The 24,488-nt window shown below is 36.9% G+C and overlaps 1 protein-coding gene across 1 annotated transcript in view; it reads right to left on the bottom strand.

Moving 5' to 3' along the window:
* Positions 1-24,471, bottom strand: part of LRIG3 (leucine rich repeats and immunoglobulin like domains 3) — a 38,021-nt gene extending 13,550 nt beyond the window's left edge. Inside the window, exons 1-8 of the mRNA XM_018080167.2 lie at positions 24,386-24,471; positions 17,471-17,542; positions 17,129-17,203; positions 4,372-4,506; positions 3,597-3,755; positions 2,216-2,359; positions 1,760-1,903; positions 1,198-1,341 (exon numbers count right to left, since the gene is read on the bottom strand). Of these exons, the coding sequence (XP_017935656.1) occupies positions 1,198-1,341; positions 1,760-1,903; positions 2,216-2,359; positions 3,597-3,755; positions 4,372-4,506; positions 17,129-17,203; positions 17,471-17,542; positions 24,386-24,471 (959 nt within the window). The remainder of the gene's footprint in view (positions 1-1,197; positions 1,342-1,759; positions 1,904-2,215; positions 2,360-3,596; positions 3,756-4,371; positions 4,507-17,128; positions 17,204-17,470; positions 17,543-24,385) is intronic.
* Positions 24,472-24,488: the final 17 nt, after the last annotated feature.

Below are 24,488 nucleotides of genomic sequence, written 5' to 3'. Positions count from 1 at the left end.
ATAGCTTTCTGGTAGGTTGTTTTTTTGTTTAGTCATTTTTTGTGTTTTTTTAAGAGAAACTTTTCCTGACTAACTATTTCAATTTTTACTGAGAGACTGATTCTTAGTACTTTTCCGATTGATAGTTAAAAAGATCACAAACTCAAAAGTTTTCAGAATCATTAGCAAACAAACCCACATTCCCCTCCAAGGTTATTCAGATACAGGACTATTATAAGAGAAGGAGCATCACAGGAGGGGAGGGGATCATGCCCAAAACACATTCATGTCTTTTTAAGTTCATAGTATTAACACCCATAGAATTAACACCCAAAACATCCACAACATTCAGTTATCTATGAAGGATAAAGAGATTAGAGATTTGTGTACAGAGTGGTGTGTCAGCAAAGAATCAAGAGGGTAGGACTAGAGGAGAAAGAAAAATCTGGGAGGAAAAGCCTAACAATTGCTAGACAACTCTAAATTCTCTGACTTCCTCCCTTTATGATCTACAACTCCCTGTATTCTTAAAAAAACATAGCACACATCTCTTTGAAATGCATCTGTGCTAGACCCCCAAAGTATCAGTATGTGAGCAAACCCCTGGAAGTAAAGTGTTAGCATCCTTTTAAAAACCTAGAGGGAAAGGCAATCATTTTGCTCATCTGGCCAACAGATGGGTCAATTGTACGCAGTGGGACAATTTTAACAAAGTAGAATATATTTAGATTAGTTTACTTTGTTCTTCCCCTTCCTTTAAGAAATGCTATTTCAAAACAAGCTCAAATGCTTAGAGCAATTGTCCAGTCAAGATAAGCATCAGCATCCATAGTAATACACAGTTTGAGTTTTGTCTTCTTATTTGTACTATGAGGGAAAATGTTGATTTATTTAAGACACAACTATGATTCAGATCCCTAAAGCTGTGGGTAGCAGTGCTGCTCACTGCCTTCAAATGGAGACAGGTCTTTCCCATAATAATGCTACTGAAAATTCATATAATAATTACCACAATCCATTGTGCACAGCCTTAACAAAAGACGAACTCCTCCCTTTCCCAACTATTCTGAAAATAAATTATACTGTAAGAGAAACATACGCTGATAAGGGGAAGGTAACAAAAGGTTCTTGTATATTTCACAAGGAAAAGAACTAACTATAAATGCTGAGGGTTTTTCTTAAGGTTTTTAACCTTACAAATTGAGTTTGTCAACTTACAAAATCTGTAGACTGGAAAGTCCCCTGAAGGCACAATCAGCAATGTAATTTACTTTGTTGTTTCCAATGTATAGTCCAACCAGCACGCTTAAACCAATGAAGCTTGAATCATCTAACCTTGCTAATTGATTGAATGTCAAATCTCTGCAAATTTAAGGGGGAAAAAAAGCATTTTAATGTTCAACTGCAGTGCTTATTTAACTCAGATCAACCCAGGTGAATTTTTGGGAGGAGCACATCTTTTCCCCTTAAAGTTATCACAAAACTACTACACCATTTTTGACCACACCACTTGTGCATTGTTTCAAACAATTCACAAATTACTGCAGAATGAATTTCTTTCATTTGAAAGTGACTGCTACAGCTTTCGTACAACTCCCACAGTGAAATAAAGCAGTCACAGTTGACTACAACTTCTTTCAACAAAATATAACTCTCTAATACAGAAAAGTTGTTGTCACCTTGGAAACCCTGTTATGAAAAATTCACAGATCAGTAGTAAGAAGCTCATGTTTTGACATGTACCCGGCTTTCAAAACTGGAATAGAATAAAGCTACTCACAGCTCACTGAGTTTTTGGCAAAATTCCCAGGCATCAGGACTGATCCTGCTGATGGCATTTTGACTGAGATGGAGTTGCTGCAGCATCAGCAAGCCATAAAGCCAGCCTTTGGTTACCTCTGTTAAGTTGTTATGGTCCAGCTGCCTACAAACACACACAAACAGACAAAAGACATAAGGTTCAGAAACTCAGCAGCGGGCATGCTTTGCCACAGGTCCACATCTGACTTCATGACACTGGCTAGATAGCTGCAGCCTCTATTTACATCTAAAATTGTATACATGCATTCAGAATGTGCTGCCCTACACACTGACTACTGACTGCTGTTTTTCAAACCACACCAGAACAATTTAATTCAAAGACATCTCTAAATTTTACCAGGAAATTCTATTAATTTTGTGCAATTCTACTTAATATGTTATCAGCAGAACCTCCCAGCAGAAGTTTGATACTTACAAGACTTCCATGTTGGTCAATCCCCAGAAAGCACCATCCATGAGCCTCGTAACTCCATTTCTCTGCAGCTTTAATGATTTCAAAGCTGGAAGTCCTTGGAAAGTAAGCCCATCTATTTTTTTAATTTTGTTGCGATTCAGCTCCCTGCATCAATAAAATTTACAGTTACAGCACAGTAATTTTACCTGCAAGCCAAGAACCTTTCTTCCCTCTCTGGAAAACAACCTTATTTAAATGCTTTTTTTGCACATAAAACACAGACAAGAAGTAATAAAGATCAAAAATTTTATTGTAATCCATTATGTTTAACCATGCTAATACTGTTCTGCCTTTTTGATACTGAGGACAAGTACTTGGTAGTTCCTTGATTTTCAGACTTCCAGAATCCCTGTAGACCTAGAATGTCATGGTTAAGCCTGTTCACAAATTTAAAAGTGAAAGCAAGTTCCTGGTGTTTATCCCGCAGTAGAGCTGTTAAGGTTAGCTTGTAATTGCAACCAATAATCCGTCAGAAAGAAAAACTTAACAATTTAGTTGTGATAACTAGGCAAAAATTAATGTCACCGGTGACCCCTCTCTTTCTTAATCCGGAGCCAAGCACTCATTATACATTTCTTCCTCCTTCTCCACAACTAGTTACACAAAAACACCTTCCCTCTTTCTCAAACGGTCTTGGCACTCACCCTTCTGCCACTACACACAGCCTTTACAGTGTTCTTATGACCTTGCACTTTCAAAGTTAACCTAAGAGAATTTGTAATTTTTAACTCTCGACTATCTGATATGGGAATTAATTATCCAGTATTTGCAAAGTGTAGCACATCCTCTTGTCCATTTCCTGGACACTTTGTAAGTTTTTATTTAAAAAAAAATTCCCCAGTCTCTTTCATATTAAGTAACTTTATTAAATAACTTCATTCTTTATTTCATAAAACATTTCTAGACAGCGTTGTATCAATGAAGCTGAAGGTCTATTTACTCAAGTATATTGCTTATAGTCATACCTTCTGAAAGCAAGTGAATTTCTTTCATTTTACCATGAAAGAACAAAAGTAAATGACTGCTGCAGTGAACTATAAAAGTTTACTTCACTTACTATTTTCCCCATGCTTTTTTTGCAGGAATATCGCTATTACCCCTTCTCCAGCCTTTTGGTTTTTTTTTTCTTTTAATAGGCAAACAATTTTAAACACAAAGACTACTCACATCTCACCAACATATAAGACTAGTTTTGTTCACTACAGTGCTGCAGTTACAAGGGGTTGTAGTAATATATTTTTTGTATCCGTCTCACTCTGTCTCTGGTTAAAGGCTAAAGTTCAAGCACTGCCAGTGCTTTGGAAAACCTGAAAACAATTAGTCAATTGTAGTTTGCACTTACAGGTGCTGCAGATGGGAGAGTTTAAACATCTTCTGAGGGATTGCTGAAATTTTGTTCCTGTTCAGTTTCAATACTTGAAGTGTGGTAGACAAGTTATCAAAGGTACCAGGCTCCATGGAGGTTATTCGATTATTGTTAAGATATCTGTTGAAATAATGCCTAGAAGTTATTTAATTATTACAGTTATTTATTAAATTCTTAATACCAAGTAGTGAGACACAAAGCTCTTGCAGTACTTACTCATTTATAAATGGAATTTTGTTTATCATATTAATTAGAGCTCGACAGCTTATTCTATAGTCAAATACTATTTCACCACCATGCCTGCTCTAGTCTGCAGGAGTGTGATAACAGAGGAAGATAATATGCTGTAATACCATTACTTTATTCTCATTCAGTATAGGTCCGGAATTGCATTATTCCTAAGAAAGATTCACAGAGTCTATCAAACTTCATGTAACTTCAAACTAGCCTAGCCATGGGGAACTTAAATTCATTTTGTTACATAACTATATTTCTCTCAAGATACATCTATTTGTTTCATCTCAGGATAATGGCCTTTGCTTTTTTTATGAACAAAAACATCTTACTGTAACAACTCACATATTCAAGATAGCAGCTGATATTAAGCTGAACAGGTGAAAATAGCAATATTTAATGTCTGTCTAATTAAAAGATTTGAGTACCTTAACAAACAGCTGCTAATCTAAGTTTTCAAACAAGTTTTTTGAAAGTAACCTGAAAGAAAAATGAAATAATACTAAGTTTCACTTACAGATACTTGAGCTGTAATGATGGAAATGATGACATTTTTAGTTCTGATATGTTGTTGTTGCTCAAGTCCAAAGTTTCTAGACTCTGAAATGGCTTCAGATGTTCAGACAAAACACTGGCAATCTTGTTACTGGTCCTGAAATTTAAGGGCAGTACGCAAAAGACTGTCATTTCCAGAGTAAACACATGTTAACTACACAACCCTGACAAGAGTTAGTTCTTAATTCCCCAACTTGAAAATAATTTCTCATTATATAAAACTAATAAACTATGTTCTCTATACATAACACTAATTTTTAGCCATCTAAAATCACAAATTGGAATACTCTAAGTGTTCATTCATATTTCTTAAAATATAATCCCAGTAAACAAAAAAAATGCAATATAATCCAATGACTACAATTCATTGCTTTTAAAACAAGATGCAAAACCCTATAATCATCTGTTTCTGAACAGCAGAAATACCTGGTATTTGCATGGAACAGTACGTCACAGTACTGTAATGAAATGAAATTAGAGTTGTTTTCTATTTTAAGCAAATTAATATCATAGGAGCTAGACATAGTGCTTCGGGTTTCTTGAAAACTCCCTTGGCATGAAAGTCAAGGCTGAATTTTCAGAAAAAAAGCAGAGCTAGAACAGAAAAGATGGATGACAGTGCACCCCTTCTGAAAAACATTCTATAATTGTGTAATTAGACCTAGTATTTCATCCTATAGATTTTTCTAGCAAATGGGGAAAGAACAAGATTTCTACTTATTAGAGCTCATTACAGGGGTTACGGACTTCATGTCTGGTCAAACTTCCGCTAAGCATCACATCCAATTCAACAACAAGAAGGCTGCAACTGTTTAAAGACATGGATATCCTAGTCTGCTATAAGGAACACCCCTTCTTTCACTTCCACTGGCATGTACTTTTCCCAGCGATCACACTTCTGGTTCATACCCAGCAATCGACCAGTTTTTCCATCTCAGCTGCATGTACAGAATCATACACGCATATCAGCAACGTTAACAGGGTTATTTTGGGGGAGCTAACAGTACATAGGTGAAGGCAGACCATGACCAATTAAACAAACGTTACCTGAAATGACCCTTGTTACACTGGGAAGTCAGTTTAGCTGTGGTATATCCTGTACCTTGTATGATGAACTATCAAAATTTCGGAGCTTCCCCAGCTCCTAGAGATTGTATGCAAAAGCACTTTCAGTAAAACTATCAACAAGAACGTTGATTCTGGGAGATGTTTGCCTTTGTTGGAAATACTTGCTCTGGATCAAATAGTAAGCCATGCATTAGGATAGCATGGACAACCCTCACGTATTCAAAGGGTGTGGGGGGACTACTGCTCAAGACAAAAAATTCTTAACTCAGAAACTGAACCAGAAGTTAGATTAATGGGCCCTCTGACCACATGTGGGAATGGGTAAGTGATCTTGCAGCCCCTCCAATGCTGAGCTTGTATCATGTTTCATTCCTCAGGCTGTCTGCAGAGGTACACTGCATTTTTTTAACTCTTAGCTGAAAGTATTTATAACAAATGGAAACAAATTACTTTAATAAAAAACAACAAACACCACCACCATGTGTCAGTTCCACTGGCTAAATAAGACTGTGAGTTAGATAACAGGTCACAGAGCCTTGCCTTTATGCATTAGTTTGTTTATAAGGTAATTACTATCAAGGTATTAAAACTGCCAATTACTTGAGTGACGAATAAAATTTTCCTTGCAGTAAAAGTGTGCTCCAGCAGAAGCCAGCAATTTCCTGAACTGCACGCCTCCTAAATTGCAGTGTGAAAGTGTTCAGTTATAAGACGGCTTGCACAGTGCTGTCTTTGTGTCAGCACTGCTCCATAAAACAGAAATTCCTCACAACTGGCAGGATAATAGCTCCTGTATTACAAAGTTTAGTTGGACCTAATGGAACCGAATAAAACTCATACACAACCTTCAGATTAGCACTTACACTAACTGGCAAATTACCTGACACAGACCAGGTTACACAAAAAAACAACCCTTTGTTTCAGGGAACATTTTTCTTTATCGGAGATGGTAAGGCCATACTGTGGAAAGAAAAGCAACTTCTTTTGTTCACTGAAACTGCACTACACATCAAAGTCCTAGTCCATCTTAAAACAAAAACAAACCAGCCCTCACTGCACCTTCCTGCTTACTCATATTTGTAGAAGTTACTCAATTCCAAAGTAGCTCAATGGTTCACTCCCTATTGCTCCAGCTTCTCTTCAAAAATATTTAAGTGTGATCATTCACACATGGAAGGAGGTTATTCAGCACTGAAGACATCCAAGTAGTTCTACTTTAAGGCCCAACTTTAGTTAAAATGGAAAACTTCAACTCTAACTTAATTTTTCTTTATAATCATCACTTAAGCAAATCAAATAAAAACGACATATCATCTTCCTCATAACTGCCAAATCACCATTACAGTTAGTCAAGGAGATGTTTGAAAACACAAGCCTATCTAATTGTCAAGATAGAAAGAAATAGTATGTCAGCACAATGACAGAACAGTTTGTTCACTGAGAGGAGGCTGGGGGGAAGAAACCCCAAAACAAAACCTTTCCAGAGAAATGCTGTTATTGCTGTGCTCAGACAAAAGGAGCTGCACACAGCCCATTGGTTTCATTTCACAGACATTAAAGGGAAATTAGAGAAACAGAGATCCTCTGCAACAAGAGAAGCAGTACATCAAATTCCCCCAGAAGCAGACCTGTAGCAATTTGATAACTATTTCTTCATGTGCAAGGAACAGCAACATGCTGCAGCTTCCTTTCAACTTCTCCTGTTACAGCTAAAGCAGCAGGAGCATCAAGCAATGCAGATAAACCCACCAAAAATATCTGCATGAATTTGAACATGCCTTTTGCTATTTGAGTGCCTATACCCTGACTTGGAGCAAAAAAACCCCACAAGCCAATGACCCGTGAGTGCATACAGCCTGATTTAATTACTTTTACCTAAGCCTGTGCGAATACCAGCCTCAGAAAGAATATCAGTTTTTCATTACGGGTATGAAAAACCTTAGCTTTGCCTCTCAGTATTCATAACTTTACCACACCACTAGGCCAAAACATATAAAAGAGCCCTATCGATCACGATCTCAAGATTCACTCTATATAAACAACAGCTACAACATATCTGACATATTGACTGTACTTTCCTTGCCTCTGGGGAAATACAAAGCAGAACATAAACTTCTGTAACCATTTTGTTGAGGATCTAGTTAGTACCTTTTAGACATAAAAGTTCTTAAGTGCTGAAAAAAAAAAAACAGGTTTTTTTAAGATCTGAGATAGTATGACTATCTCTTGATAAAGGCTGCCAGTATGTAATGTTTTCTACCTCAGAGAAATACTGTGTAAGCTTTATAACTCTGATCCTGTAACATGGAAAACGGAACTCATGAACAGATTAGGACCTCACGTCCTATCTTTTGTTTCTATTCGAAATCTCAGAATAAAAATAACACTCTTGCACTTCCACCTCAGCATAACTCTTTCTTCCAGATAGATCCTAATCTGCTGTGCTTTGAAAACCTTAGTAGTATCATCCTGACAGGGAAAATGTGTAGAAGCATCGAGGTGGAGCAATCTGGAATAAACAAGTTGTCTAGAAAGACAATTTTGGAGAACTGTGTTTATGCAGACTGTTCTTCAAAACTGTAAGATGTAAAACAAGTGTTTTAACATCTATGTGATTCTGGACTAATACAGTACCTCCTGTCCCTCAAATAAGCTTTGAGAGGCAAGATATACTGAATCTGAATCTCAAACAAACAAAATCACAGTAGAGTCTCTTGCTGGAGACTAAGAGGCTAGGTAAAGAGAAAAAAAGCACTCTGCTAGGGTTAGATGTATCTTTCTGAGCAGTGCTGAATCCAAGACACTGGGGTTCACAGATGTTTAGTTTGACCATTTTGCGTTTGCATGACTTCCAGAATAGAGCTACTTTGGAGGCAGCCTTATCAGAGCACAAGCAAAGCAGACCTGACTGTCCACATCCAAGAATGTTCCCAGTGGTCTCCATTACGTGCCACTACAGCTCACAGCCTCCCTTTAAATTTTTGTGGTTGTTTCATCTATTCTTCCCTCCACTCACTCACTGACATCATATGCCTCCTGGCATATCATCTATTATTTCCTGCACTCCCACTCCTGCCCTCCCAAACTCCAAACTCCTGTAAGAAACAATGACGTCAACACACTGAGCAGAAGCAAATTTAAGCAAAAAGATTAAAAGAAAAGGTACTAAAGGTGAAAGATCAAGACTGTAATTGAAAGTGTTGGAATATATATGCTTTGTGGCTTTTAGCCTAAGACTGGAAAATTTTAAGGAGTACGTACCAGAAGAGTCTCAGTAACTACTACAAGAATAAAGAGCAAAAAGGTTCTTTTTTTCTTCAATTTCTACTCACTTGACTACTAAAATTAGCCCGACTGTAATTAACAATTACATCATTTAAATACTGAAATTATGGTTTCAATCTGAACACTATTCTTATCAAAAAGCCCCTGATATCACAGGTTAATCTGAGTTGGAAGGGACTCACAAGGATCATCGAGTCCAAGTCTTAAGTGAATGACCCATACAGGGGATTGAACCAATGACCTCAGTGTTATTAGCACCAAGTTTAAACCAACTGAGGTTATCTTGAATACCTAATGAGACTACATGCTTATCTCACCATTAAGATACTTAACCATACTGAATTAAGAAAATCTAGGGTTTTTTTAATCTTTGCAACTGTTAAACATAGAAATATTTCAAGTGATACTGTTTTTCTCCAAGATAAACCTGTCAGAAATGGAACCAGAATTCTGGCTCACTTCCAGTTCTACTGGTAGGTCTACAAGTCTGATGCATCTTTCACACACAAGCTTCTTGAGGCAAGCGGTTGTACTTCCTTTTGAAGGTCTCCTTCATTTCATGATCCCTGTCTCTAGTTGTTCTTTCAATGCAGATGTCAGCAAGTCTCTGCTTTTATATTTTGTGAGTTTTTTGGTATGCAGGTATAAAGTAGAAAATGAAAACTCAGAACTCTGTAGGTTACTGATACCCTGTCCAAAACTTGAAACCAAAGGTTTATTGATTCCCAAATCAAACAAACTGGGAAAAGGGAAAGAGAAAGATGCAGACTGAAACAACTCTGTGATTGGAGATGTTTCCATCATCAAAAATAAGACAAAGGCAAACCCAGACTTTCAAACACATGATACTTCCATAGCAATTCTCTTCTCACTCCATCATACCAATACGAACCTAATAAAACTTTCCTTACAAACTCTCTTAACATCCTGAAGTCTGTTTCCCATTCAGTTTTCTGGCTTTTCCAAAATAATCACGATGACCTTAGTGTGTGATGGGCAAGTGAATGTATAAGTTCATTCCTTTATTTTAACAACTGTAAACAAAAGCAATGCAGGCATAACTATTCTGGCATGAACTGGAAACAGGAATAATAGCCTACTGCAGATTTGGTGTACTCTGTGACTGTTAGCTAATGCTAAAGTCTTGGATAATTTTAAGTATGACCTAGATTAAACCCAGCATAGTGTCCTCCAGTATTATAAATCATCTTTCTAATCTAATAGAGTCGCTATAATAGACTCTAATAGAGTCACTAAGTAAAAACACCTATACTTTATGGCTACAGAGCCAACTTCCCTTTTGGAGGATGAGACCAAAGTCTAGGCACTTTAGACTGCACACTCTTCTAGACCTACCCCCAAGCTCAACTGCAATTACAAGTAAGGAATATTCTCCTATGCTTTCACTCAAGGCACAAGTCATTTCACTGCTCTACTGCAATCACCACATACCGGTCCTCTAAAATGCAATCCAAATACTTATGCCTGATCTCTTAGTTTCATTCTCACTTCCTGTATTTTCCCTACTGTATGTCCGACAACTTGTACCTCCTTCTTGGTAGAATTCATACCATTCTTCCATTTTGTCACACCAGAACAGTGTTCTCTATTTTTCTGGTCCATTATTATTCTTTTTAATTCATCATTTTCTTTAACACTGTGATCAGAAAATCATGACAGATTTTTCCACTGGAAATACATCATAAAATTTGCATTCTTTTCCATTTTCATTGCAAAAGCATTCATCTAGACTCTCACTACTTTATATTTTTACTACAACAAACTAGGTTTCTACACACTTCTTCCCTTTCCCATCACAGGGCCTAAATTGCTGCCATAAAAATTGACTTTCCATGTCTGTAAGTCTGACTAAGAAAGGTTCCTTTTCAAATTCTTTCCTTTACTTCCTCTTAAGTCTCCACACCAAATGTCAAAAGATCGCAAGAACTAATTCCAGTAAGTCTCTTCGCTCTAGCTTTTTGCTCACAACTTCAGCCTAAGTCACACATGGTTTACCACCACTCTCATTTTTGGGACATTTTCCAAGAAGCCCAGTCTGGCATTCCTCTATCCTTTCTTTCAATCCTTCTTCAAAACAAACTCTTCCAGGCAGCATCCAAATCTTAATATTTCCCATAATAAAGTGGTAGCTGAAGAGATGACAAGGATGTAAAATATTTGACCAAAGTTTTCTTAATATTGGAAGCCAGACTTCAGTTTAGTATGCTAGCTTTATAAACACACAATACCACTTTCTCTGGCATCCACTTCTACTGAATGTAAGCTTTCATTTTCAGGAGTTCCATCTAAACATCTTTCTTGTGACTGTAGCTTTCTAAATGCAAACTGAGACAGCATTCTCCTGGATTTTGCACACAGCTTCCACGCCCAGACTACTGTGAGATGACAAAGAGGTAAACTTCTCATATCTACCCCTATTCCAAATAACCTTGCACAAATGGACTGTGAAAATAACTTCTGTCTTTACAGAGGGCCCTTCACAGTGCAAACTATCACTCTTTTTTCCAAATTGCCAGCTGGGACAAATGCATAATAGATTTTGCATGTTTGCTTCAATTAGTCAAATTGTACTTTTCAAAATGACTATCTGAAGCCTGATTTACAATGTTTATTATAACATAACATACATAAATATACTTTTCCACATTTTAAACAGAAATGAACATACAATATAAAAAAAAAATCCCTTCTAAATAGAATCAATGATTAATTGCCACTTTTCTCCAGTAACTATGTTTCTACATAAAGTTAGATAAGTAATCAGACTAATTTTGTAGTGGCTGCTCAGTGGCTGATCAGGCTACATGTAAAGTTGAAACCATTTTGCTTACTATGAAAACTTGTGACCCCTGCAGTCACCCAGGACTGGCTACTTTACAGTCCTTTTGCCCTATTTTTATCTCCTGATCTTTTTATCTCCTGATTTTTATCTCCTATCTTTTCGGTTAATACTTTTTGTTCATTTACGTTTTTAAACATGCAGAACACAAGACATGTCTTCAGATGATGAATTTAAAGTCAGCACATATGGACAGAAAGACATTGCAAACCAAAGGTTGTAGAAAACCCTCAGCAAAGGGGCTTATGGATTCAGTCCATCACCTAACAAACATGTGGACACATTTCAAGCATCTGCCTCGATTTTGGCAGCTCTTTTCACTGTATCAAAACTCAAAAGTGAATGGCCACTGCTTTAAAGGCTTCCTGTACAGATGGGGTTAGAGGGTTTCCTCAGCAGAACCTCTACTATGTTGCATACTCTCTAATTCTCTTATGAACACAAGATTTCACATTCTGAAAAAAAGTGAAGTAGAAACCTAATACAAACCACACATTAATGTAAAACTTGAAAAACATTCCTCAATTGTGAATCATCCATTCTCCCTTTAACTTCTGCACTGTGAATTTTGCATTTTCTAGTCTGGCTTTACTAAGCCCAAATATTTGTTTGTGTTCTAGACTAACATGATCAGTCTTTACAACATAAGCCACAAGGCTGTTTTCATTTAAATCACCTGCACCATATATACTAGTGCCTTTAAATATTTTCTATTCAACAAAATCTAAAATCACAAGTTTAAAACACTCCATTGTTGAAAACTAGTCTAATGCTGGAATTTCACTATGTGCACTATAGACTTGGCTATGTACAGCTTATCTAGTCTCTACAGACAGCAAAACGATTACTACATTAACATATTCTGGACATGGATAATAAGAAACGTGTCTTTAAAATTAGTTCTACACGTGCATTTTTATTAGAACAATAAAATCCTGTTAGAGAGTCAGGATATTTTAATACTCAAAGCTGTTCTGTCTCTTCAAAGTCACTTTTGCCTTCCATTTTCCACATTACTCATGGATACGGTGCATTGATGATGTTGGATGGAGCCTACAATTACATATTTTTAAAAATTCTGCAAGTAGCATGGGTTTCTTATTTAAACCATATATCCTTGAACAAACTTTAAACAGCATCACATAAATTGCAAACCAATATCTTTCTTCCTTATAAAGCACTAATAACACTAAAAGTAGGTAACACTTTCAGAAAAACTTTAAAGTAAAACCCCCATGCAAATGGTAGTTGTTAGTTAAACACCGAGCAGGACTTCTATACAAGGCTATTTTATATATGTATTACTTGGTTTCTCTCAATTTCTGGATTCAACCTAGGCACAAAACTACAACTGTGATAGACCTAAAATGCAATACTGTTTTTTTTCTCGTGTATCAACATCACCTATTCGGGCCAATTTTCAGGATAAATAGGAGAGGACTGATATATCTTGGATAAGGAATGTCATTAGAATGGAAAACAAATTCAGAATCTTTGCTTGTTCTCCTTCAATGAGGGCATTAGTGCCCATTTTAATACCTGACACAAAAGCAATCCACCTATCTTGAAATGGTAAAAAGTAAATTGTTTTTTCCCACCAATGAACAATTTTCTACTACAATCATTTAAAGTAATTCTACATTATTTAACTGGTTTTATACGCACTTCAGGAACACAAATTAGAAAACATCTAACATTTTCTTCTAGGGATAGATAAATACACCTACACTACTCTAAGAGGATCGACAGTAATTCATACTTACAAAGTCAAACTTTTGAGAAATTAGGCTAGGGAATATGAATCCTACTCTTGCTCTCTCTGAAACATATTATATCTGTTTATGTCAGGCAGGCCAACACAGTTTCACAACATAAGGCCTCCTGACCAGATTTAGCCCAAAGTACCAGCCATATAGCTCACAGGAGTTTCCAGATTCCCAGGAGGTTCACAAGCTCTCCTATTCCATGTGACAAGATACATATTCATCACATGAATAAAATCATAGATGCATCTCCAGCCATGTAATAAGAGTGTGCCTGAATATGCTTGTATACTCGCTCACACTGATATAAGGTCTTCCCAGGGTGGTGAGGGGATGTATGCCTGCCTGATACTTTTCTCTCCCATGATGGTCAACTCTCAACTGGCATCTGTAAAAACAAAATACTGGCATTGTTGTTTCATGTCACAGACAACTGGGACCACGAGACCAGGAACATCTGCTGCTCTGGGTTTACCTTGAATAATTCATTAATATGTAAATATCTCCATTAGGTATATATGAATTAGGTAGGTAGAAATGAGGCAGCTCCAGAAATGGAAACTACACTCACATGATAATCCACCTATGCTTGTTTATACTGCTCCGAGAATTTAGATATACACAGCTGTGTGGAGATACCCATACTATTATGCAGACATATCAACAGCATAATTTTCTCTGCAGGGCAAGAAAATTCTTGCAGAACAGGTAAAATTTTAAGGCTCCCTAGCTGAGTGACAATTATAAAGAAGTAAAATAAAACTCTTGTGGGAGAGCTTCTTCTACAATAAAGATATTGGCAAGAAAAGAGGGCACCACTTTCACAGCATTCCTTGAAGACTCCTCGATAAAAAACAACTGGCTTTTCAACTGACAGTAATGAACCAACATATACATATCTCATAAGAAATGTAATGAAATCAAGTTTCAGAAGACTAGCACCCTCTTTTTTGCTATTATTTGAAAGTCAGAACAAAGATGCAACAAGGAAACAGTGGTTTGCTCTGGAAAGTCTCCACAAGCTCCTTTCACATAGAAGTTTAAAATCCTGGAGATAGTCATTAGATGTTTCTTTGAAGAGTGGTTCTAAAAATTATATTCTAATTGTTCCCTATGTGTTCTCTTTGCATGACTTAGATATATTAATTTAGTTTGATTCAACCCCCTTCAAATAACATCCGCGACAGAAAAAAATAAATGAACATATTTTTTCACTTTTACCAAAAAAAAGTATCATTATATTGAATATTTGTCCTTCTATGCTACCACTATATTACATGTATTTTTATGCTAGAAAACTGCTGTATGTTTATTTCTCTTCATTTATATTATTTTCTGTAAAATGAGATTTAATATATAACATCTAACCAGTGAGAAAAGGAGGCTCAAGAGAGATCTTATTACTCTCTACAACTACCTGAAAGGAGGTTGTAGCAAGGTGGGGGTCGGTCTCTGAAGTAACAAGTGATAGGACAGGAGGAAATGGCCTCAAGTTGTGCTAGGGGAGGTTTAGATTGAAATTAGGAAAAATATCATCATAGTAAGGGTTGTCAAGCATTGTAACATGCTACCTAGGAAAGGGGTTAAGTCACCATCCCAGGAGGCATTTAAAAGATGTGCAGATGTGGCATTTACAGACATGGTTTAGTGGTGGACTTGGCAGCGCTGGGTTAATAGTTGGACTCGATGATTTTAAAGGTCTTTTTCAACTTAAAAGATTCTGTGATTCTATTCCATGTTTTAAAGAAAACTTTCGCAAAACAAACAAGATGCTTTATTTCTGAACAATACCACTTTAACTTTATGTTCTATGTTCATCTGTTTTCATACAGAACAATTAACTATTGTACATCGACATTCATAAGTTAACATATAATATTTAAATACTTAATTTCTACCACATTAATCTCAAGGAATCTCTGATGTAGTCATAGAATAGTCATTAAATCTCAGCTGTAGCACAGTTATATTCAGTAATCTCCTTTTCCACACAAAGAATTAGAGTGAGAACAAGCTAACACCCAACCAGACCAACTTTAACCACATTGGTAGTATGATAACACTTCTAGAAATACCTTTTTTCCCCCTCTTACGCGTCAGCATATACAGTACAGAGCAGATCTAATGAAGATCTTTCCATGTTTGACCACCTGAGTAAATGAACCAAGCCAGGGACCTAAGGATATGAAATAACCAATTCAGCAGAGCCTGAAAATTCTCTCAAAGGAATACAAAAATTTTTGCACAGCGGCAGAAGGATGATTTTAGGTTCATCTAAACTTGTTAGGTTTCCATGAGAAGAACTAAAGGAGATGTTAAGATAAATTCTCAACTTTGTATTCATCAGAAGTAAAATACGAGGATATAAACCACTTTATTATGTTAATATTTCTAGCCTTGTGGTAAAAAGAACCTTAGCAAGGTAGTAAAAAAAGTATATATTCTTTAGATCAATTAGATGCTTAAAAGTACAGAATGCTATGTCAGTGTAAAAATAATGTCAATGGTACTGCAAAATAAAAGATGTGCTTAAATGCAACACTTATTTGTCAGAAACCATCTGCTTTTTCTTTCATTTTTTTCAGATTTTGATCTGTAAGAAACCACATCAGTATCAAATGTCACTTAGTTCTTATTCAAACAGAGCAGACCAGACACAGCGGCTGCACCAGCTGACTTAGCTGACCTGGGCCTAGAGTAACAACAAACCCCTATAAATCACCAGATGTAAGCAATTGAATAGTGATCGATTTAATTAACTGAACATCCTTCCAAAATTTACTGTATTGTTTTAACCCTTCAGGCTTCTTCAAGCAAGGTAACTTGCAATTTGTATTCAAGGACAGGATTTGGCCAGAGGACTACATATTCACAGCTTTAGACACTTTAGATTCTCATTGATAAAACGCAAATCACACACATGAAAAACACTTCTTTTTTTTCTAATTAACAGTATGATAGTAACTATTTTTCTACAAGTTCACATTGAAACTAGATCACAGAAAAAAAAACAAACAACTAATTTCAAGTGAAAACTTCAGGATTAAGATTTCCTTTAAAACAACTTTTTTGGTTACAGGCCCTATACGCCTTTTGTAACTTTATACTCGTATTACAGTTGTTACTACATCAACTGACCTACTCATTTCTTTCAAATAAACAATGAACATGGACACAATTGTGTGCCACAATTATATGTATTAACTTCAGCCATAAAAAAAACATGCCACACATTAAAATGGGCTCAGAAAGACATTTTTGAGACATTGGCAAAACATCTTCTAACCTAGATACTTGTCCTGAAGCTGTCTCGAGGGGATTTCCCTGTGTTGCCCACTGAAATTAATGGAATTCTACCATGATTTAACACACGAGGATCTCAGCCAAGATGCATAATGATAGAGCATAACTCTTGTTTTAAAGACTGCATTGTACAAGTTTGTATAACGATTACTGATGTTTGTACAGTGCCTAGTGCAACAGGACTGAGGCTTCTGGGCACTACCACAACATAAATTAATTCTAATGCAGTCTTTGTATCTGAGAGAAGCACAAAAACTACCAGGATTAAGCTCAATTATACACATTTTAAACAACCTGCTAAATAATATGACATAATCAACTTCCTAACCACAAGCTGCTCTATTTCCAATTATTTCACTTTAATCTCTGTAATGCACGAATTTCTATGAACTCTGCAGAGTTAGTTCCACTAACCAGGGACAAGAGTAAGATCTACTTACAAAGACAGAAGAGTTATATTCGCAGAGACTGGTCCCAGATCTGGAATGATCTCCAGTTCATTGTAGTTCAGCTTCCTATTAATATTACAAAAGGGTTAGCTTTAATGTTAATCAAAAGTATGTACACTGAATTTGCTAAATTGCTGAGCTGTGTCACCTCAAAATTAAAAATAATTCCAGTTTCACTTAATGTAAAATATCAGAAGAGCAAACATCTTTGTTGTTTAACCAACTATCCCTAGAGAAATAGCTATACAATTAGCATACACAAACAGAGGTTAGGTATTTTTGGTTGGAGTTTTTTGTTTTGGTTTGGTTTTTAATTAAGACAAATTAACTTACACTTCCTGAAGACTATGAAGGTGATCCAAGAGACTGGTCTTGATTGAAGATAATTTGTTGTGACTTAAGTCCCTATGAGGTTACAAAAACAAACAGCCTGTCAGTTTTGCCATACAATATCGGGTAAAGCAATACTATTTCAATCCAAATAATGTTACCACTTGTCTACAAGTATGTAAGAAGATATTTTTATATTAGTAAAATCAGAATAGAAACTCGTTTGAGTATACACGGCATAAGTAAGTGCAAATACCTTGATCATTGCCAGCAGTGTGAAAGAAACTTCTTGCCAGCAGTGTGAAAGAAACTTCTCTATCTCTGAACAATTTAGAATGTTCATTGGAATGTAAGACCCATGAAAAACGTCTTAAGATTCTGAGTCATATACACCGACAACCCCCCTCCTGCATCCCTTCACAACAAGAGGTCTGGCTAAAACAACCTCATCGTTGTTTGAACAAGGAAAATTCATAAACCAATAGTCATTGCAGCCTTATTCCTTCAGCTAATCATAACATTTGTACCATTTACTCTTCTCACTCCCTTCTTTACAGCAACAGACAGATCACAAATACATAATGAGGACTATCCATAAATCTAAACTGTATTTTCATGCTTTCACACAATTCAGGACACCATTTCTACATAACCAAATTTAATGGAGATCTTCAGTAGTATCAGAAGAAAACAGACATAGGAAGAGCCAGTTCTGAGTTTTAAGATGTCTATATAATAGTGATATTATTACCACACTTAACTACACTTGAAGAAGCAGCTCAAGCACTTAGCTTGTGCCACTTTGTATTGAAGATTCCAAATATCTTTTGATGCAATTCATAAAAAAATCCTGTTAGTACCTTTGCAGTATGCTGCAAAACAAGCCAGGTACTAAAAATGCAACACATTTTGTTTACCACTGCCAAGAAATGCTTTTCCTTACATTATCATGCATATTTGCCATATGTGCTCTCAAACATTTGACACCACGCAATAGAGACTTAAGAAATTTTTACTCAGAAGTACTGGAAATATCAAAGAAATATGAGGGATCACACAGTAAAATGCAGAGCCAACTACAGAACAAACTTGCACGTCTATAAACACCTGCACAAGCAGTACAGTCTCACAACTGATCTAACCAAGACCAGCTCTGTTGAAGGCCTCCCCCTTCTCAGCCGCTCATCCCCCAAAACATGCACTTCCCTGCCCCCTACTACAGACTGTCACTACCTCATCTCTATCACTCCAGCCCTCTGCAAGCATTTCTTGCATGTTAAAACACTGCATTTATCCAAGCCAGCAAACAAAAACTACATTATTTTTAAGGAATTCTTAAACTCCAGTGAGCGTTGTAATGCAGGCATATAAAGAAATGAATCAGCACACCTCAGCAGTGAATGGGTAAAAGGTGCTTTAAAAAGCAGTCTTCTGAAAAAGTTTCTCACATTTCATGACACTTTTCTCTGTGCTAATTAAGCACTCAACAGTCATCCAACATGCCTGGGGTTCTCATCAAGCCGCACAGGCGTGAAGTGTATTTCAAGTTGAATCTATGAGTAAACTACAGGATTCCTTACTTTTTCCAAGCAAGATGACTCAGTACAGTCATCCATACTGAGCATGCCAAACACAGGCCTGACTGCCATGGATGTGTCTACTATCCCTCTACAGTTCTGGAAGTGAAGAAACCTGATGAACAGCATATCCTTGATGCACACAGACCAAAACTAGCTTAAATTAAGCCAAGTCCAATGTCTCTTCTAGGTGTTCTGCTCTGTGACTAAGTCCTACACAACTGCAGACCCAGAAAACTCATTTCTCTGCACCCACCATTGCATATCCTGAAACACAGCTGTAATGCTGCAACCCAGCCAGGCACGTACGTTTCTTCAACAGCACACATGGATAGTAAAACTGTGTTTTAGTCTCCCCCAGCTGATTTATTCAACATTGCCAGGATAGATTTGTCACTTTTGTCCTCCCCTGCAGTTGGTGGTTAGAAAACCAGTAGTAATAAAACTCAAATATAAAAAATAATCCCAGGCACGTATGGGTATTACGAGTGTACCACCAATACTCAGTTACGAGGTGTGCTCTGAGCAAGCCAACTGCACCAGGCCTAGTGGGCTGCTGAGCTGTGGCACCAGCACCTGGCTCAGGGCCGTGGGCAGAGACAAAAAACATGCTGCATTTCCCAAACCAGGGCTGCACAGGAGTGTGCATAGGGCAGACCCGCAGGTGCAAACAGCATTTTCCTGCCCAAAAATTGAGGCCGAAGGCTGAAGGAGAGCCACCTAGAGAAAGAGAACGTCCTCAACCACCTTCAGGTGGCCACAGAGGGGATGTTTTCAAAGACTCAGCTCTGGACTCAAGCACCTAATATAAAATCTGTGCCTTCTTCCAGGTGTCTAAATCCCTTCAGATTTTCCTCTTAAGGATGGAAAACCAATACAGTGTCAACATTTCCTAAAACCCACAAATGTTAACTTCACCATTATGATTTTGAGTTCTCCTGTAAATTAGGTTAACCACACTTAAACTAGAGGATTGCATCTTTCACTGCTTAACAATCTAGTGTAAACATTCTCCTAGCCACAGAATGGAGAAAAATCCCTTTGTTTAACATCTGAAGGCATTAACTGCACAGATTTGAAATTCTCATACTGCATTTTTAAGTGTAAATACTGAAAAAATATGCTGTTACAAAGATCTATACTGGAATCTAGCTTAGTTCCTTAAAGCAGAGTAGAGACAAATTTTACCCTTAAACTTAAATCAATATTTGGCTTTAATCTGTAGGGATTATAAGAACTATGTGAATAAACAGATGAAATTCAGTTAAGTTATGGCTGTTAGTGCCCAATATGTTACTGTTTTTCATGCTTCAGACAAGACTTAAGAATCAGTAATTATTTCAACAAAGACCTTTCAACATTAGTGCTAAAAACCTGCTTTCTTCATTTCATCTAAAAACCCTGCAAAAGGTTTATTTAAAGCATGTTTGCCTAAAGGACCTACCAGACAGTAACAGACGTGAGTAGATTTGTTCTGCTGGAGTTATAACATGTTAAAAAAAAAAAAAAATCTGGCAGAGTCCTTAAACTATAAAAATCCTGCAATTACAACCACTGCTGTGCATGATCACCACACTGGAGCCAGACACTTTCACTCATAGCTCAAGCTCACATCCATCTGGAGTCTATCAAGGAGTGTAACTTACACTAAGTTTCAAACTACTTTTTTTGTGTTTGTTTTTTTAACACTAAAGATACATTCACATTTTCCAAGTAGCATCTACTTTAAAAAAATACATACATACAAATTCTTCATGCTTGGTTTACTTACAGCAGGTTGTCAAATATGAGTTGCAAAAAAAAAAACCTGAGGCAAAAGAACAACAAAAAAACACCAGCCTTCCAGACAATATTGAACTGCCTGTTTCATAAAGCTGTATACATGCTTGTCCACCCATAGTTGGATAGAATATGAATTACCAACATTTTATTAAACATTATTTTTAGTACTACTGGCATGAGAAACTTCTGGAAAAGAAAAAAGCTTTGCAAGTCACATTTAAAGTTAAATCAGAGTGGCTGGAAGTGAACCAAGAGTTAAAATATTTGCCTTTTACTAACGTTCTAAGTGAAGCTTAAGCCTGCAGAAGTTTCTCAAACTTATAAGCACTGGACTGGAGACATTTTTTAAATATAAAAATCTATCATCTCTGTTGCAAAGCTACAAGTACATTTCAGTTCAATGCATTTCTCAACATATCTTAAAACAAGTAGGAAGAAAAAGTTGGAAAATTAAGCAGTATTTTTCCTTCATAGAAATGGAAATGACAATGTTAAAACACTATTACTATGTCTTTTTTCCATTTCTAAATTTTCCTTGTCTGTTAAAATCACATTACAAGGGGGGAGAAAATTTCCTCTGATTACTTTTGCTACTAGAATTTCAGAAGTCATTAAAGATATAGAGAATGCACTCTGAAACTTTAGAAACCAGATTTATATTAAGAAATTATTTATAAAAATAATAAGCATATATACCTGTACTTCACTTCTGAGTTCTAATAAAAGTGATTGGACATTTAAGTAGAATTGCCCCAATTGAAAAAGCACGTCACAGTTTTGGAGGCCCTTTAAGAACCTGTCCTATGAAAGAAACTATTTTCTATGTTCCATTATGTTTGTATGACCATCTTTCATAAGTCAAAAGTCTCAGCATTAGCTGAAATGTAACTCTGAACCACATTTGTTTGATCAAAAACTGAAAGGAAGGCCTAATGCAAAGAGGGAGAGAGAGAGCAAGTGCTTCTTCACACATTTTAGAGATATAACTTTTAGACTCTAACTTAATATAAAACACTTAGTCACAATTATCATCTTCCTTAGAGAACTCAGAAACCTGAGCCCAAAGTCAAATTTTAAAATGCAAATCCAGCAACAGCTCCTTAATCAGTCCCACTGGGGCCTATAGAGCTGCTAATTCAGCAGAAATCAGCAGAGCTGAAAAACAAAAAGCCAGGCTGTAGCTGTTTTAAGACACTGATCCAAAGTGATTCATAAATCAGCCTGCTATGTTCAAGTTTTAGTCTGGAAAATACTGAAAAACAGCTGTGAAAACCATACGGCCTTTTTTCTGGCAGTTCTGGTAGACCACTAGAGGATTTATAAAATATAAATACTAAAGATGTAATATAAACACAAGTGAAAACCATCTTTCAGACTTTCCCTCCTATCCCACCAACAGTTTCAGCATTCCTCAGTGAACCTGGTGAAGGGTACAGCAATGCCAGCAGGAGTTTGCACACCTGGGAGACACTGGCCAACACTCAACACTCTTCTTCCCCTCCATCCCTCCTCTTCCAGCTCTGCTACACCAGCTCTAACAAAGCCACATTCTTACAATCTTGGGACACACATCCTGGAATCAAATGTAAATCTAAATTCAAAACTATTTGTACACAAAGCCATTAAAAATGTTTATGAGTTTTCAGCAGACTGTTATCTCCCACGAAAGCAGGGTAACAGAATATGGTATTTTTGGTTAAAATCACAGTAAAGTTGGCCTGTTTACACCCCACTGTGAAGCCACTTCTGTACAAAGCAGTAGACTCATACTTATGATCAAAAAGAAGAGGACAGAACTCAGGGTCTATTTTTTTTATTTCCCTCCTTGCACACTGAGAGGTCACTTTTATTTTATTTCAACAGAGGATTTGAACACAAAAGGCATGAAATAATGAAACAAGAGTTTCAAAAACCTGCTAACCATCTGGGCAAGATGGTTAAGACAGATGGGCAAAGGAAGGTGTAAAGCATAACACAGGTCTAGACCTTCTCAGGCAGAAGAGCTTTCACTCTGCTGCTTGGGAGACCTCACCTGCGTATGTTGAGAACACGGGGTAATAGTTGTTTTCTCAAGAGGATTGGAAAGCCTGCAATTAAACTACTAGCCTTTGGCTATACCCGCTATGGACTTCCATGGAAAACACAGTAAACATATAGCAATAAAATTCATAAACAGTCTTTTACAATTTGTAATGTTGCAACAATAATCTAGACTAGTCAAACGTTTTTTGCATATGTAAAGATGAACGCATTAACCTTACAGATTGCACAATCCCAGCTCGAAGTACTGGGGTAGCTGGAGGTAACAGGCAACGCCACACTCTTCCGTGTTCTCTTATTAAGAGGGGAAGGAAGAAAGCTGGATACTTCTAAGGCATTTGACACAATCAAAAGAAATATTTACACAAAAGCGGTCAGACCACATGGTTTGGTGACACCTAAAAGATGTACTCCTGTGAGTTTAAAAGCAAGTGACACAGCTGTCCACTGAGTAATCACAGCAGGGTTTCTTACAGCAGGGTTTCTTACAACAGGCCAAAGCTTATTTATACAAGCAGAACTTATTTTCTCACACTTTTAAAGGAATGTGAACTTACATAAGGACAATTTACACTACCAGGGGAATTCTAATTAGAAAAATCTCCCTTGTGCTAACAAAAAAGCCCTGCAATGCATTTTATTGTCTCTCGGGAACATAAGTGGAAAAGACAAATTTGAATTACTGCTAACGCAAAATGTTTTTTAAGGCAAGTCTAAAAAACGAAAGTGTTGTTATTTTTCCCCTTGTTTTTTTGTTTACCACACGTGGATTTTAACTTAATAGCACTAAAGTAAACTAAGCTAAGAAACTAAACTATGAAGCTTAGCTTAGTATCAAAAAAAGCCTTAGGTTTTGTCAGAAAGCTTGTGAGCATCCTGAAATAGTTCAAAAGAACAGGAGGATGAAATATAACAGGAAGCAAAACCAGTTGTTGAATGTAAAGCAGATCCAGTGTTTGATCCATAAGCTTCAATCACATAAGCCAACAAAAAAAAAGTTTCTTTCCTCTCACACTTTCCTACGCCAGTCCTGGAAATATTCAACTCCCAGAGCCATGTCTGTGTTCAGTTCCATATGGTGTCAATACAGCCATCCACATTTCATGAGTAAAGCAGCATGACCTCCAGACAAGGCAATTGAACAGAATTAGCCACAACTAATTGAAAGTCTTCCTGTTTACTTTAAAGCCCTTATCTCAATCTGCTTTGAAAATGTAATCGAAAATTAATACGACTAATATAGAAGATCATTCAGTGACAAGGGATTAAAAACAAATGTGACAAGTCCCTCAGCTATTTTCGGGCTTTTAGAAAGCTGACATAATTTATGCTTTTTCCATAAAAGTTTTTCACTGGAAATAGATTTCCGCAGCTGTCACCTGGGTTGGGTCGCTCCGCGGCGCTGGCCGAGCGGGCGCGCTCCGGTGCGCGCACCATCGCTAGAGCCAAAATTACAGGGGCGAAGAGCTACACGAGGAAACGCGATAGCAGCTTTCCCGACACACAAATCAGTGTCAACCTGATGATTATTGAACGCTTTCCAAGAAAGTCAACAGAACTTTTTCCTCGCTCTCTCCGACACTGAGCAGCGCTCCCGGGCCCCATTTCGCCCAGGCGCTTAT

The sequence above is a fragment of the Manacus vitellinus genome, unplaced genomic scaffold (genome assembly GCF_001715985.3).
Source record: "Manacus vitellinus isolate BGI_N305 unplaced genomic scaffold, ASM171598v3 scaffold_5_pilon, whole genome shotgun sequence".
NCBI classification, from domain to species: domain Eukaryota; kingdom Metazoa; phylum Chordata; class Aves; order Passeriformes; family Pipridae; genus Manacus; species Manacus vitellinus.
Note: the sequence above shows the minus strand (reverse complement) of the source record. Positions and strands in the feature narration are given on the sequence as shown.